This window comes from Macrosteles quadrilineatus, unplaced genomic scaffold (assembly GCF_028750875.1).
Source record: "Macrosteles quadrilineatus isolate MER2022 unplaced genomic scaffold, UCM_ALF_1.0 Scaffold_8__2_contigs__length_117827958, whole genome shotgun sequence".
Taxonomy (NCBI): Eukaryota; Metazoa; Arthropoda; class Insecta; order Hemiptera; family Cicadellidae; genus Macrosteles; species Macrosteles quadrilineatus.
In genome coordinates, this window is record NW_026542601.1 from 80,115,178 (window position 1) to 80,129,651 (window position 14,474).

Genomic DNA, 14,474 nt, shown 5'->3' on the forward strand with positions numbered 1-14,474 from the left:
GTCTCGGTCCTTACTCCTTACTCCTTACTTTTATACCAAAATAAAAATACAGTTGATAAAAATCCAAACAAACGATAAGTTCTTTCATTTTGTATTGTTTATTTGAAATATTTAAATCGTGTTCAATGTGTTTGTGTTAACCCGATAATAAACTAAACTAAGTTGTCCAAATGAGTAGAGAAGATAAACACGACGAACTTTTTTTGAATGTTTTAAAAGAAGAAGGACAGATTTTACCATTTTTAAATTCCGTGTTTGGCTTTTTATACAGGAGGTAAGAATTTATATTAAAATAGCTTTTAGGATCATGATCATAATAATTTTAGTTTTTACCACTGTTCAGTTTGCAACTTAGTGAAAGACTGAGAAAGTAAAGAAAAATACAAGTAAGTGTAGGCCTAGCCAAGGATTACCAAAACCTTGGTGTCTCTTGTTGTTTGTTTTGTGTAGGCTTCTGGTAATCTTATCGATACTTTTATTGCGATACTGCTGGTATTGTATCGGTATCGGTTGTTCTCATATTTACTTGGTAGCCTATCGATACCAAGAGGCCAGTATCGTATCGGAAAGAAATATCTGAGTCAAATGGTCACGCTTATGAGCTTCTGAGCTGATGTTTTCTGAGGCTGGAGCATTAGTGACCCAAAAAAGAAACAGAATTTCACACAAATTATTTAATTTTTGTCTTGCTTGTCTGATGATATGTGGTTCGAGTAAATTATGATTCACTATTCATTCAAGAACTTTAATATATTAAACCAAATATTGTAAAGACAGTGTCATCACAACATCCCTATTTCAAGTTAGTATTCCTTAATGACTCCAGCCCTAAGGCCTTGGTCTTTCAGCCTAAACCCACGTTGCTATAACATCTCTAGCTGACAAATACATTGCTTAACAGCGTTGAGGGGAGTTCAGTATTGAATGTTGAACCATCTTTATAGAACCCTCATAACCAGCTACCACACGCCGTAGCCTCTGGCCGTTTATTCAAACGGCTTCATCATCATTTGTCATCCATTTGCCTATTGGGTCTGATCAATAGGGGAATGACAAATGATTCATTTGCGAATGACAAATGAGGCGAATGTCATTTGCCTATTGGGTCTGATGATGATTGGAGTGTCCAATTGAAATCGATCACCACTTACCAACTTTTTTGTATATTCAAAGTCAAAGTCAAGTCAAAACATTCTTTATTCATTATAGTTTCACATTACATGAACTTGAATAGAGTCATGAGCTAAATTCAAAATTGCTTACTGCTAATTAAATACATAAAAAGAGTACTAAAATTACTTTACTTTAACTTTTAACAAAACCATGACTTTAAGGATTACAGTATTTGGAATTCAAATTAAGTTAGGCCTAACTGTTTTTTACTAATACTAAAGAATTCTGTTACTGAGTAGCAGGGAGTTCTTAAAAAATATTCCTTTAAGAGCTGCTTGAATTTATTAAATTTGGTTTCTTTTCGGATGTGAGCTGGTATAGACTGGAGAAATACCCTGGATATTAACCGTCTTGTGAGTAGCACTATAAGCGTAAATATGTTTTGAGTGTTATAAGACGTATCTTTTATTTACTTTCCGTACAGTCAAATGTAAACGAACAGATACATTGTGATAACGTTCATGTCATGAAGACTAACTTAAGTTAGTCTTGCTTGTAACTACACGTCTGTAAGCCGTGAGTAACAAATTTTGATATTGACTTCCTGGAAGGGGCCAGATAAACCAGGGACCGGTTAAACCAAGACCGGAAAACAGGGATTCTAAGTTAAGTTAATTGTATTGAACAGGAGGAAAAAATTATTTTTGTGAATAAAAAATAAACAAATAGGCTACTGGATCTATCAAAATGTGAAGAAGGGGTTGAAACAGTTTAAATTTTAAAATACTTCCGAGGACAATTTGATAGACTAAAGGTTTTTTTTATGGTGTAGGCCTATAATTGTCATTTGAAGGAATTGGTTTGAACAAGAATTCATGTAGACTAGACCTGTATAGCCCAAGTTAAACTTACTCCGCTTAAAAACCTAGGTCTTGCACAAATAGATATAGTTACAAAGTCTCTCAAAAACAATATATTTATTAGATATTGTTTTTTGTTCATTGTTTTTTTTATTATTGTACTTTACTTAGATAAGAACTAAGTTACATTATAAAACATCTTATGTAAACATAACCCGAAGAAAACAGTATTCTATTGAGTAATCTAGGCTATTCACGCTAACTTAAGTAGCAGGCTAGAAGCCATCTCACAACAGCCCCTTCAGCCATGCTGCACCAGTTCCCAGCATATCAATAAATCATCAAATTTGTCAATAGTAAGGTTGGGTATAAATTGGTGGCTTCAACGGTAGGCCTAACATGTAGACCTACCATATTAAAAATTCTACTGTTACAGGCTAGAAGTGATTCAACATCTAAACAAAACTATTCATCTCCACACAAACATATAATGAGTAGGGCCTATGATTGATCATGGTTCAATAAAGAAATTTAAATAAACTTTTCAAGTTGGCCTTAGTGCCTTACTCCTACAAATAACTTAAGTATTGTGTTTTCATTACAATATTTCACCTAGACTATACTATTTTTTTATTTTAGGTTAATGTAATAGTCCAACAGTTTGTATTACTGTTCAAATTACGACAAATAACTTATCTGTTGATAAATACCTACTCTTCACCAGAGGTGCCCATCCCCCCCAAAGCTCACGTCGCAGAATCCCCCCCAAATTTGTTGTTTAACCCATGCCTAAGGTCTGGGGGCTAACCCATAGTTATGTTTATAATGCGGGTAGGGAAGGGGTGCCCCCGACACTTCTTAAAATTTATGGGAATTTAAGCGTTTGAATCAAACTTTTAACCCAATTTAAATGGACAATTTTCCTTTAAAACTCTAGTAGCAAACTATTTGTTAGTTTAGTTTTAATTTAAATGAGTTGGATTTTTAACATGCACACAATTTGAATCAAAATTGGCCATGTAGTTTTCTTTTTAATCCGATTTTCCATGAATTAATAGGTTTTAAAAGGGAAAATCACAAAGTTGCAATAACTTTTGAACCATAATTTTTACGGCATAGAGGGTTTATACAATTTTTGTCATACCTGTAGTCAAAGAGTACAACATGTTAATTATTAATCAAAATCGTTCGGGCCAGTTCTGAGAAAATTTTATTCATCCATTATTTTATAGGTTTTTATGAAATATTACTATTAAAAATCCAAAATGAAAAAAAAACATCTGGAGAGACCATGGATTGGTACTTAAAATAGGTACCGAATTTCATCAAACAGCTACAGGCGTGGTCTGTAGCTCTGTACCATACATACACACATACACACACGCATCACTTCGAAAACCACTTTTTTGGGATCAGGGTTTTTTTACATAAACAATTCTTTTACCATATTAAATTTAGGGGAGAAAGTACTTAAAGTTATGTCAAAAAGTTTGAGATATTTTCTAAATTGCCCTTCAATCCACTTCTGAGTTTGGTCCTGTAGGTGTAAAATTTTCAGCCTCAAAAATATGACTAGGCCTGAACATAATAGGTAGTATATTTTGTGCCTAGGGCCAAAATGAGGTTTTGCTGGTTCGAGGTAGTTTTTAAGTTTGATACGAGGTCGAGGACTTAAAACGATCGAGAACTGCAAAACCATTTCAGTCCGTGGTACGAACGCTATTATTCACCACCCCACACTATACCCTATTACCACTAATTCACCTCAATGATAATGCACTACAGACTGATATAGTCAACACAACTACAACTTTAAGGACATGTGGATAAATAATTCAAGGAATCAGAAAAAATAATAATAAATAGTTGCTAGGTAGCGGTGACAATAAAACAACTCTATTGCAATGCTATGGATACTGATTGTGTTTTTAAAGCGGGCAGCTGATTTTGCGGCCCTAGGGATGTAATAACCTGCTCGATCCCCGAATGACGATGACAGCTAGCATGGCCTGCAAAACGTAACTTTCAGCCACCAATTAATGTACCTATCTAGGCTATATGTAAAACAGTTAAAAACATCATAGTGTGGTAAAATATTATATTACGTTACTAGTCCTGAATCCCGTGCGAGACGAAGTCGAGTAGTGTTTCTTTTTTATACGAGTCCGGCCAACACATTTTGGACGAGTGACGTACGATAGTTTACGCCATACTACTAAATCCGTTCAAATCCCTGTATTACCACCAACTAAAGGACTAAAAATCACTAGTCAGAGGTTATATTTTTGTTATAACCACTCATTGCCACCCAAATACAGTATAATCAGCTGATTGGTGTCAAGCTAAACTCATTACAGTACAGTAGTAGGCCTACTGTATGAAACCCCATTGAATAGGGACAAAAAGCTGTTTTATGGACTAAATCCTTGCATGGGAAGTTCGTCAAAATAGTGTAGTATGGCGTAAAAAAATAATTATATATCTATTCTAAGACTAGTAAAATTTGTTTGAAGCTCTTTCTAGATTCAAGAAAAGACAATAACAAATACAATTTAATTAATCCAGAATCATGTGTTTCAGTTCTTGAAGTTAACGTAAACTCATAGCCTATCAAAAACCTTAATTAAATGTCACAGTACTGTATGTCAATTTCTTCCAATGAATAAATGACCCAGGCATAATTATTTGGGAGAGCCAAAATACTATCACAAGCTTTCATGTTGTTGTTCATGTTGTAAAAATAGCAAAATGATTATCATTATCATAATACTGTTTTTTTATGAATCAAGAATATATTATAATAAACAAACCTAAAAAACCATCAATAGGTCCTCAAGGCAATGAGGCTATTTGAGAATGAGTTCATAATGAAAGGTAAAAACAATCTCAAATTGCAAATACAATTTAATAAGCCAACCATAATCCTTTGACAGCAGTTGGCATGGAATTGTTCTCACTGTCAAACATGATACGAGTCAGAAAGTGGAAATCCACATAAAAGTATCTATATATTTTATAGCAATTATAAAATGATTTATTAATCAAGATAAAATGTCAAACGGGATTTTTATTTCATAATTACCCCAGTAATAAATTAAGGAGGTCGTAAAAATTATCTGATTAATCTTTTATATGCTTTCAACCAACCACTGGCTTGAATGGCTTGAATCCCCCCCAAAATCATAAAATCCCCCCCAAATAAATTTCTGATGTCGCATTTTGCGACATCAAACCCCCCTGTGGGCACCCCTGCTCTTCACTGTTATTTACAGTTTTTTTTTGTTACATTAAACCTACAAATGAGTTTTGGGTCTTGATTGTATCAGACAAGATAGGCTAAACAAAACTCATCTTACCATACTTTTTACACAGTTGTGTTTGGTGATTCCAGAACTGACTTTTATCTTGTCAAAGACAACCAAGATGGCAAGATTGGATTCCTCCCTGGAGTCGCAGAATTGGCTGTCAGAGACACATTCAGGAAGTGGCAGAAAATAGCAGCAGCTACTAACGGAAATGTGTAAGAATTATATTATCAATCATCAAGAACAATATTTAACAAATTTTTGTAATTTTACTATAAAGATTCTCTTTAATCAGTAGGGGTGCGTGATGCAGCATTTTCTTTTTGATTCGATGCATCGATGCGATTCAAAGAATTTCTTTTTTCATATTGTAAAATCTCTTGAGGATTGTGAATAGTGTTTCAATATCAATAACCATAGAGGCCTAAACTAAAACAATATTCCTACCTACCTAGGTTTAAAAGTTTCTACTTCAGTCAGGGTACACAACTTTTTACGTAAGGTGTTCGTGAGTTAGTTTGGATGGCATTTAAAATATTTTTGTCGTGGTAATTTTAATTATGTTTAGAGAAATGTTTTGAATTCATCTCCAAATGTCATGTGAGTACCTAATAAATAATTTCAGATCATGTATGGAAAACAGTTTAGCCAACGTAGTGATCCATGAGGAAGAAGTAGTTACCACCGACTATGAGACCGAGCCAATTGAGGCAGTGCAGCCAACCGAACAGGAAATATCAAGAAACCTGCAAGTTTGGTACGTCACACAACACATTACTTTTTTATGAGACTAAAAGAATTGTTGGGTGTTATGGATTCTATTTGTGTAGATTTTGTATCTGACATTTGAATTGGAAATATTTTTGGGACGCATCTTCATAAAAAAATAGTACTAGTAGAACTTAAAGAGATGGCAACACGATAGTTGATAAGTCGAGTTCTTCTTGATCATAAAAAACGTTGCAATACCGGTAGCTCAATTTTTTGCCAACATTTAATATAAATTTTCAACACTTGGACTTGGACTTACTCCATCCTAGTATTAGGATTCTACTATACCCGAACCATAATACCTGCAGCACAATTTAACTTATTTCTAAGCTTATGTAATACAAAATTTTAAAAGGCTCTGTTAGTTTGGCATTTTATTGGAAACAACTACGGTAATTTTTCATACCTTGCTTTTATGTTTAGCTAGAATAACAGTTATCTTAACCTTTTGCGCTCGGTTGGTTACTTCTGCTGGCCGTCATTGAAATAAATAGCACAGAATTTTTTCAACATCAGCTATCTCTGCAGATTGACTTGACATTAACATTGGCGATCTTACTCTCGTAATCAGTTCGGCAGCTTCTTCCTACAAGTTCCGAATAATTTAACTTTCAAAGCTGCCTAGTAGTTATCACCACTCAGCAATAATTTTGTATAAAAAAGGGGTCTTACCCAGTGCTGCATGTTGAGTACTAACCATCCGAGCAGCAAACGCAAAAGATGTGAAATTCACCCAAGCTGCTGGAAAAGACTGCTGTCAGATGGCCGATTAATGTAACCTAAAAATAGTCTAAAAGAGTGTAAGGGTTACAGTTTAACTTTTGGAAATTTAACTTAATTGATAACTTCATGCTAATTGAAGTTTCTGCCATGTGTTGTAGTGATGATGACATCAGCAGTGACACATACAATGGCGCAGACCGTGGGAGCTACAGATGGTCTCAGACTCTTACAGAAGTAGATATAAAAGTGTGTACAGTTATTATTTTTTTGCATTTAAAAATTAATTTTTTTTCCTGGACTTAAAATAAACGTGTACAGTAGAACACCAACTGTCCAAACTCAAAATATCCGATTCGCTAACAGAATTTTTACTGCAGTAAGAATAGTTATTAATTAAATGAGGCAGTTTTTTATTCTATTTACAATAAAACTTCATAGAATTGCTTATTGAAACAATCCTAGGGGTTGTTGTTCTGTTTGTAATGCAGATATGTTATTTAATGTTGAAAAAACAAATTTTATTAAATTTTCTACTAGATACAAAAACATGGAAAACTGTTCTTTTAATTTAGTTGAAGCTCATAAACTCTTAGGGGTTTATGTAGATGACAAACGTAATGGGATTCACATTTGAATTATTTACATACCGGTACCAAAATTAGGTTGATGTCATCTTTATTCATACATTTAAGGGACTGTGTTTCTTCTATTAATACTTAAAGTCGTTTATCATGCTTATGTGGAGTCTGTATTAAGATATGGCATAATTTTATGAGGTCAAGCTACTGGTATTAAAATTATATTCAGGATACAAAAACGTATTATTCGCATTATTACCAACTCTCATCCTTGCAGTTCTTGTAAAGAGACATTTTCAAAATTTAAAAATTCAGACATTAACGGGGTTGTATTTTCTAGAATTATTAAATTACATACATTCAGTTAAAAATTAGCTACCAGAAACAATACATTTTAACCACAGGTATGAAACCCGAAATAAAAAAAATATATCTAGACTCCCCAGACACCGTTTGACCCTATATGAAAAATCTCCATTGTATGCTGGCCGATGGGCTAAGATTGTACAATGTGCTTCCGCCATGCTATAAGTCATAAAAAAAACAAATTTAAAGAGACAATAGATAATTTACTGATTGACAAGGCTTTTTACTTAATTGAAGATTTTTAAAAAACTTCAATTTAGAACATTTTTCCATTTTTTTTTTCATTTTAAGTGTTTAATTTTAAGTTAAGTTTAAATCTATCTAATATATAAAATTCTCGTGTCACAGTGTTTGTCTGCAAACTCCTCCGGAACGACTTCACCGATCGTTATGAAATTTGGTGTGTAAATTCTGTAGGTATGCGAATCGGACGTAAACTATTTCCCGTTTCGAAATTCTTAAAAGGGCTCCGCCCCAGTGGCTCTGGAGTTTCCCATGTTAACCTTATGAGAAATGGAATTAATGAATCTTAACAGCTGTTTCAATTAAACAAGTTGGTTCTGTTCTATGATGTTCAATAGCATTAAAGTTACAAGGATTACCAACAGGGTGCAGCACTATTATTTCTTTTACATTTATGACAACAGCTAATTTGCAACCAAAAGGTGAGTGAGCGTAGCGAACGAACTTCAACCTGGAGGCGAGTGAGCGTAGCGAACGAGCTAACCTGAAGGCAAGTGAGCGCAGCGAACGAGCTCCAACCCAAAGGTGAGTGAGCGTAGCGAACGAGCTCCAACCCAAAGGTGAGTGAGCGTAGCGAACGAGCTCCAACCCAAAGGTGAGTGAGCGTAGCGAACGAACTTCAACCAGGACGTGATTGAGCGATGCGAACGAGATCATCTTGAAAATTAAACGTAACGGTACTTTCTTTCCATCGGTCTGTCTTAGGGGAAACCTATAACTTAGGCGATACGAAGTTCGCTGGGTCAGCTAGTTCTATATATAATTCAGTTTTAAAAATCTTTGTACAACTAAATCTAGAGTTCTACTGGACCGATTTTATTAATTAATGGGTCGTTGGAAAGCTTAAGTCGTGCAGATTTGCAAATAATTATGAAAGTTTGTTTTTGTTATGATTTGTGGTGATAAATTAAAGAAAATGTGTTTTCCATAAGAAATACATTGAAAACGGTGTTTTTCACACTTTTTATTTGGGCGCGACTTTTAGCTGCCATTTTTGAATATTTCCAAGAAGTGTATGGTATCAATTTGTAGGAAATTTTATTCTCTTTCGGAATATCACCTTCCACTTTGGTCGATTTCCTCACCATTTAAAAGTTGTTTGCAAAAAAGCTAAGCAACATCCGAACTTATAGTAATGAGAAAATATTGAGTTTGGGATATTTTTGTTAAACTTTGTACAACTAAATCTAGACTTCTACTGGACCGATTTTGTTAATTAATGGGTCATTAGAAAGCCTAACCCATGTAGATTTGCAAATAATTATAAAATTGTGATTTTATTAAATATTTGTGGTGAAAAATTAAAAATAACAAAAATACATTAAAAACTGGGTTTTTCAAGTTTCTGTTTTCAAGATTCTATTTGTAGCCCGCTTTTGGCTGCCTTTATTAAGTATTTTCAAGAATTGCATAGTAGTTATTTGTAGTAAATTTTATTCTCTTTCAGAATATCACATCTACTTTGGTCGATTTCCCCTCCATTTAAAAGATATTGGCAATAATCTAAGTGATCTCCAAATTTATAGTGGTGAGAAAATACTGAATTAGATATATTTTTGTTAAACTTTGTACAACTAAATCTAGACTTCTACCGGACCGATTTTGTTACTTAATGAGTCGTTGGAAAGCCTAATTTGTGTAGATTTGCAAATAATTATGAAAGTTTGATTTTATTAGATATTTAAGGTAAAAAAATAAAAAATAATACATTTAAAACTCCTTTTATTCCAGGTTTATATTTTCAATTTTATATTTGTAACCAACTTTAGGCTGCCTTTATTGAGTATATTCAAGAAATTAATAATAGTAATTTGTAGGAAATTTTATTCTCTTTCAGAATATCACCTTCCACTTTGGTCGATTTCCTCGCCGTTTTAAAGTTATTTGCAAAAACGTTAAGCAACCTCCAGGTTTGTAGTAGTGAGAAAATACTGAATTAAAGATGTTGTTGTTAAACTTTGTACAATTAAATCTACAGTTCTACTGAACCGATTTGATTAATTAATAGGTCATTGGATAGCCTAATTTGTGAAGGTTTGCAAACAATTATGAAAGTACTGTTGAGGTTGCAAGCAAGATCGTTTGGCTATAAATCGATGATAAATAACTCCATTTTTTGAACAATTTGTTTTGGTCGTGATTTAGCTGTTTGCTTTAATGAAATGGAAGCTGGTATTTCAATGAAAGTTCTTAGGTCAAAACAAATAGATTAACGTAATTAGAATTAAGTAAATGTATCTAAAACTAAATTCCATATCCAAGATATAATCAAATTTATATTTTCTGATCGAGCGATACAGTATCTTGAACTTAACTGATTAAAACTATCAATATCTCAAGTGAAAGCCTTTGAAGTATTTTAAGACAAAGACATATAAAATGACTTAAATAAAAATAGAGTTACGTATCATTGATTGCAGATAGTTACTAAAACGATTGTATTTATTGTTGATTCGTGATTCAGCAGTGTGCTTTAGGTAGTCCGATCTTAATAATCAATAGCTCAAATGAAAGAGCTGGTATTTCACTTAATGTTTTTAGACCAAAATGTATAATGTAATTAAAACTGCTGAAATACATCTTCAATTGAAGAGAAAAAATTCTTTCGTTGAGTAATACATGAGATAAATTAATGATGATGCTTGATGACAAATATGTGCTTGCATAGCTTTATTTTAAGACCAAAATTATGAAAATCGGGCAGGTAGAAGAGCCCTCCTGTAAACCATCGCCAGTTTGTGCATAGCTCGAAATATACGGCAAAATGAATGCCGATGCTTGATGGCAAATGTACGTCCATACCTTTAGTTTAAGGCCCAAATTATGAAAATCGGACGGGTAGAAGAGCTAACCCGACTCGGAAAAAAACCAATTATTTTTATAGATGGCAATAATTGGTTTACCAGTATGCATAATCTAATTATACGAAACATGTGTTAATAATTCAACAGCTTATTGTTATATTGTTATCTAATAAATTTTTCTTTATAAATGTTGTTGTTAACAATTTGCATATGTTTAAAGTGTGTTCCTTATGTTAAATGTGTGATTCTAATGTTATGTGCTTAAACTGTACCATTAATATTAGCTTTATTAGTGAGTAAAGTGGTGTGTGGATTTCATAACCATTATTTTACTAGAGACCGTTGTATTTAACCACAACGGGCACTGTTGCTAGTGTTAAATATTTTATGTATGGATTTAATTTTGATAATGCACCTATTATAAATGTTATGACATGTATGGAATGTTTTGTGCAAATAAAGTATGTCTATGTCTATGTCTAGGTGCCTGTCCCAAATTGGCTAACCAGCAGTAAAGGTGTCACGGTGGAAGTGGGTTCTACACGGGTGACTGTATCTTGTAGGGACCACGAAGGACGTATGAACACTCTGGTGGAGGGAGAGCTCAACTACAAACACCTACGTGAGGAGTCCATCTGGACACTGACCCCGGGGAAACATGTTACCGTAAGTCAACATCCGTCTTATAATGTTAAGGGTTCAGATTTCCATCAATTCTTAAAAGGGTATGAATAATTATAGGCAAAACCTTTGAGGATATATACCAACTTTTTTGTGGAAGCACTCACAATAGATCGGATGTTTACTTTAGTCCAAAGTCAATAGCACCGTTTTAAGTGTGAATATAAAAGATCATAGTAACATTTACAGATTATTTGTGATTCTTACCCAGGGGCAAGTTGGCTATATGTATGTAGGTATTGTTTAATGAAAACAGCAGCAACAACAAAACTTTGATAAAATATAATACTGTTACTCTAAAACGCAACTGTTCACAGATTCATCTTGAAAAGGCGAATGAGCAATGGTGGGACAGTATTTTTAAAACTGAAGATAAATTGGACACAACTAAATTTGATACAACCAGACATATTAATGAGCTACAAGAGGATGATAAAATGCAGGTAAATTTTAATTACACCAAACATAAGAAGTACTTGACAAATATATTGATGGGGAAAAAACTTTATGTTTGAAACTATTGTGATTAGAGTATTATTATTCATTATAATATATTATACTTGCTATTTCACTTTCACACCTATTAAATTTGTTATTATCGGGATTTGAAAAAGGTGTGTATTTGACAACAAGTAAGGTTCATTGAACTAAGTGCTCAATGATTTGAATTTTACGTCTATTGATGGATAAATTTTGGTTATTGCGCAGGTTTGGGTGGAGTACTGTTATATATACTTCTGACCAAGATCAAAACTAACTTAACAATTTTAAAATTTATTGTGCTAATTTTCCAGAAATTTTAAGACTAAAATAAATAACAATCTTTGTAATCCGCCATTTACTCAATAGAAGATTATATGTCAAGATTTGTATGAAATATTAACTGGCAAATAAAATCTCATTCTCATGAATCTAAGTCCTAAAAAATGCTGAATATAGGAGGCCCAAGTACTTTTTTCATAGCTCATATAAATATGGTGGCAAAAATAAGCAGTTGTAATACAGGGTGAGGAAGTGAAACGGCATGATTTTGAAAAATAACAATTAATTCATTTAAAAAATATACCTCCGCCGCAGCAAACCTGCCGACTAAGCGAATTTCCATTTGTCTTAATTGATTTTCAATTAAATATATTTTAATAACATTAGGTTTAACGAGTACCTAGGTTTCCTGCTACAAGGAAACTAATAAAGTGTGTTTTTTTGTAAAATACTGATAGCTTAGTACAAAATAAATAAATTAAATTGGGTTAAAAGTTTGATTCAAACGCTTAAATTCCCATAAATTTAAAGAAGTGTCGGGGGCACCCCTTCCCTCCCCCCATTATAAACATAACTATGGGTTAGCCCCCAGACCTTCCGGCATGGGTTAACCAACGAATTTGGGGGGGATTCTGAGACGTGAGCTTTGGGGGGGATGGGCACCCCTGCACTGAGCACAAACCTTAATATCCACGTTATTTGTAATATGCCTTTACAGCAAACGTGTGTTGTGCACTCGTCCAACGTTACATTGCTACTTAAATTCCCACTTGTCTAGACACCTATGGCCATTTCCACCGTACTCTAATAGCCCTCAATTCCTTGTCAGCTGGTTTTGGAATCGTGCCGTTTTACTACCTCACCCTGTAGGGCCTACTAAAGGGTGTTTTTCTTATTTATTTTATGTCCCACCTTCACATCCTAGGACGCTATCGGAATTGTTTTACACATTACTTCAGGCTAGTCCTAGAGGGTTGCGGCATTATCACATATAGTTGGGAAGAATTAAACCCGGGACCTCAGGCAATGAAGCTCCATGCTCTACCACTAGACGAGCTCCCTTAAAGGGACATCATGTTAGACTGACATGTTTGAACAGAACTCAAGCATTCATAAGCATTGTCAAAAAACTCCTAGTTCAGGTTTAATCCACAGCATAACCTTGTTGATGGTTTAAAGAACACAAACATTTACTTGACATAAGGATCAAGGTTGCTCCTGCTGGTATCAAAAGTATTTATTTTAAATCTTTTTTTAAATATTTATTTTACCGTATTGTAAAACTATGTATTTTACAGGTTGAGAAGATTTTAGTTAGAGAGGAAAACAAACGCCTTGGCATTTTACCCCCAGAACACCAGGTAAACATAGGGACAGTATCCAGATAATTAGTTAGGGCTTTAAAATATTTGATCACTATTATATCAGACAAATAACATTCATTGAAAAAAGTATATGCAGTAGAGTCCCGCAAACTCGGCATAATGTGGACTGGAAGGGTGCTGAGTTTGTGAAATGCCGGGTTATAGGGAACTAGGTTTAAAAATAAGAACACTACAATTTCTAAGCTTTTTAACCGTCTTTAATATTTATATTACAAGTCAGTACGACAAATCCTTGGTAGGTACAAGTTGCAAATGATTTTACTTGAGCTGTCTTGAGTCCACGTTTAACTCAGACTCAAAAATTACTAATTTTCTGAGCCAGGTGATGGCCAAGCTATCCAGACTACCGGGGTTATCGAGTGACGAGTTTGCGGGACTCTACTGTATATGATACATTATTCTTGTCATTAAGATCTTCCCCTCACAGCAACCAATGACCATTGAGTTTGATCAATTTAAGTTAGGAAAATACAATCTTGTAATTCTGGTTTAGTATTTATTAGTCCCTTATCAGAGTCGGTTAACTTTGTATTGCAATAATTTATGAAAGGGAGTCTTCCTGTGTCTAATGTTTTGAGCATTTGATTCCTCATTTATTTGTGAAATCTATTTCTGTACCGAGTAATCATGTAACACGATAATTTCCGCATAGTTCCCGATAATTCGCAGGCACATCCAAGATAATTTCCTATGATCACGGCAACATTTGTGATAATTCCTTACCATGGCAGCAACACTTAAAATCGTCTGCCGTGGTCGTAGAAACAACTTTGTTAATTGTATCTGACTGCAGCAATATTCGTCATCTCTCACGTTGAGCAAACAGTTGTAATGATTTATTCAAGGGCGGTCCTAGACATAAATTTTGGGGGGTCACCGGGGG

General features: G+C 34.0%; 1 protein-coding gene across 2 annotated transcripts in view; it reads left to right on the forward strand.

Annotated features, from left to right (window-relative positions):
• Positions 1 to 14,474, forward strand: part of LOC129000843 (nudC domain-containing protein 3-like) — a 21,463-nt gene continuing 6,989 nt past the window's right edge. For both annotated transcript variants that reach the window (XR_008491362.1, XM_054427889.1), the window contains exons 1-7: positions 1 to 274; positions 5,365 to 5,493; positions 5,904 to 6,035; positions 6,931 to 7,018; positions 11,247 to 11,429; positions 11,762 to 11,887; positions 13,505 to 13,567. Coding sequence is in view for 1 of the 2 variants with exons in the window: in XM_054427889.1 (XP_054283864.1) it covers positions 171 to 274; positions 5,365 to 5,493; positions 5,904 to 6,035; positions 6,931 to 7,018; positions 11,247 to 11,429; positions 11,762 to 11,887; positions 13,505 to 13,567 (825 nt within the window). In the remaining variant the exon portion in view is untranslated. The remainder of the gene's footprint in view (positions 275 to 5,364; positions 5,494 to 5,903; positions 6,036 to 6,930; positions 7,019 to 11,246; positions 11,430 to 11,761; positions 11,888 to 13,504; positions 13,568 to 14,474) is intronic.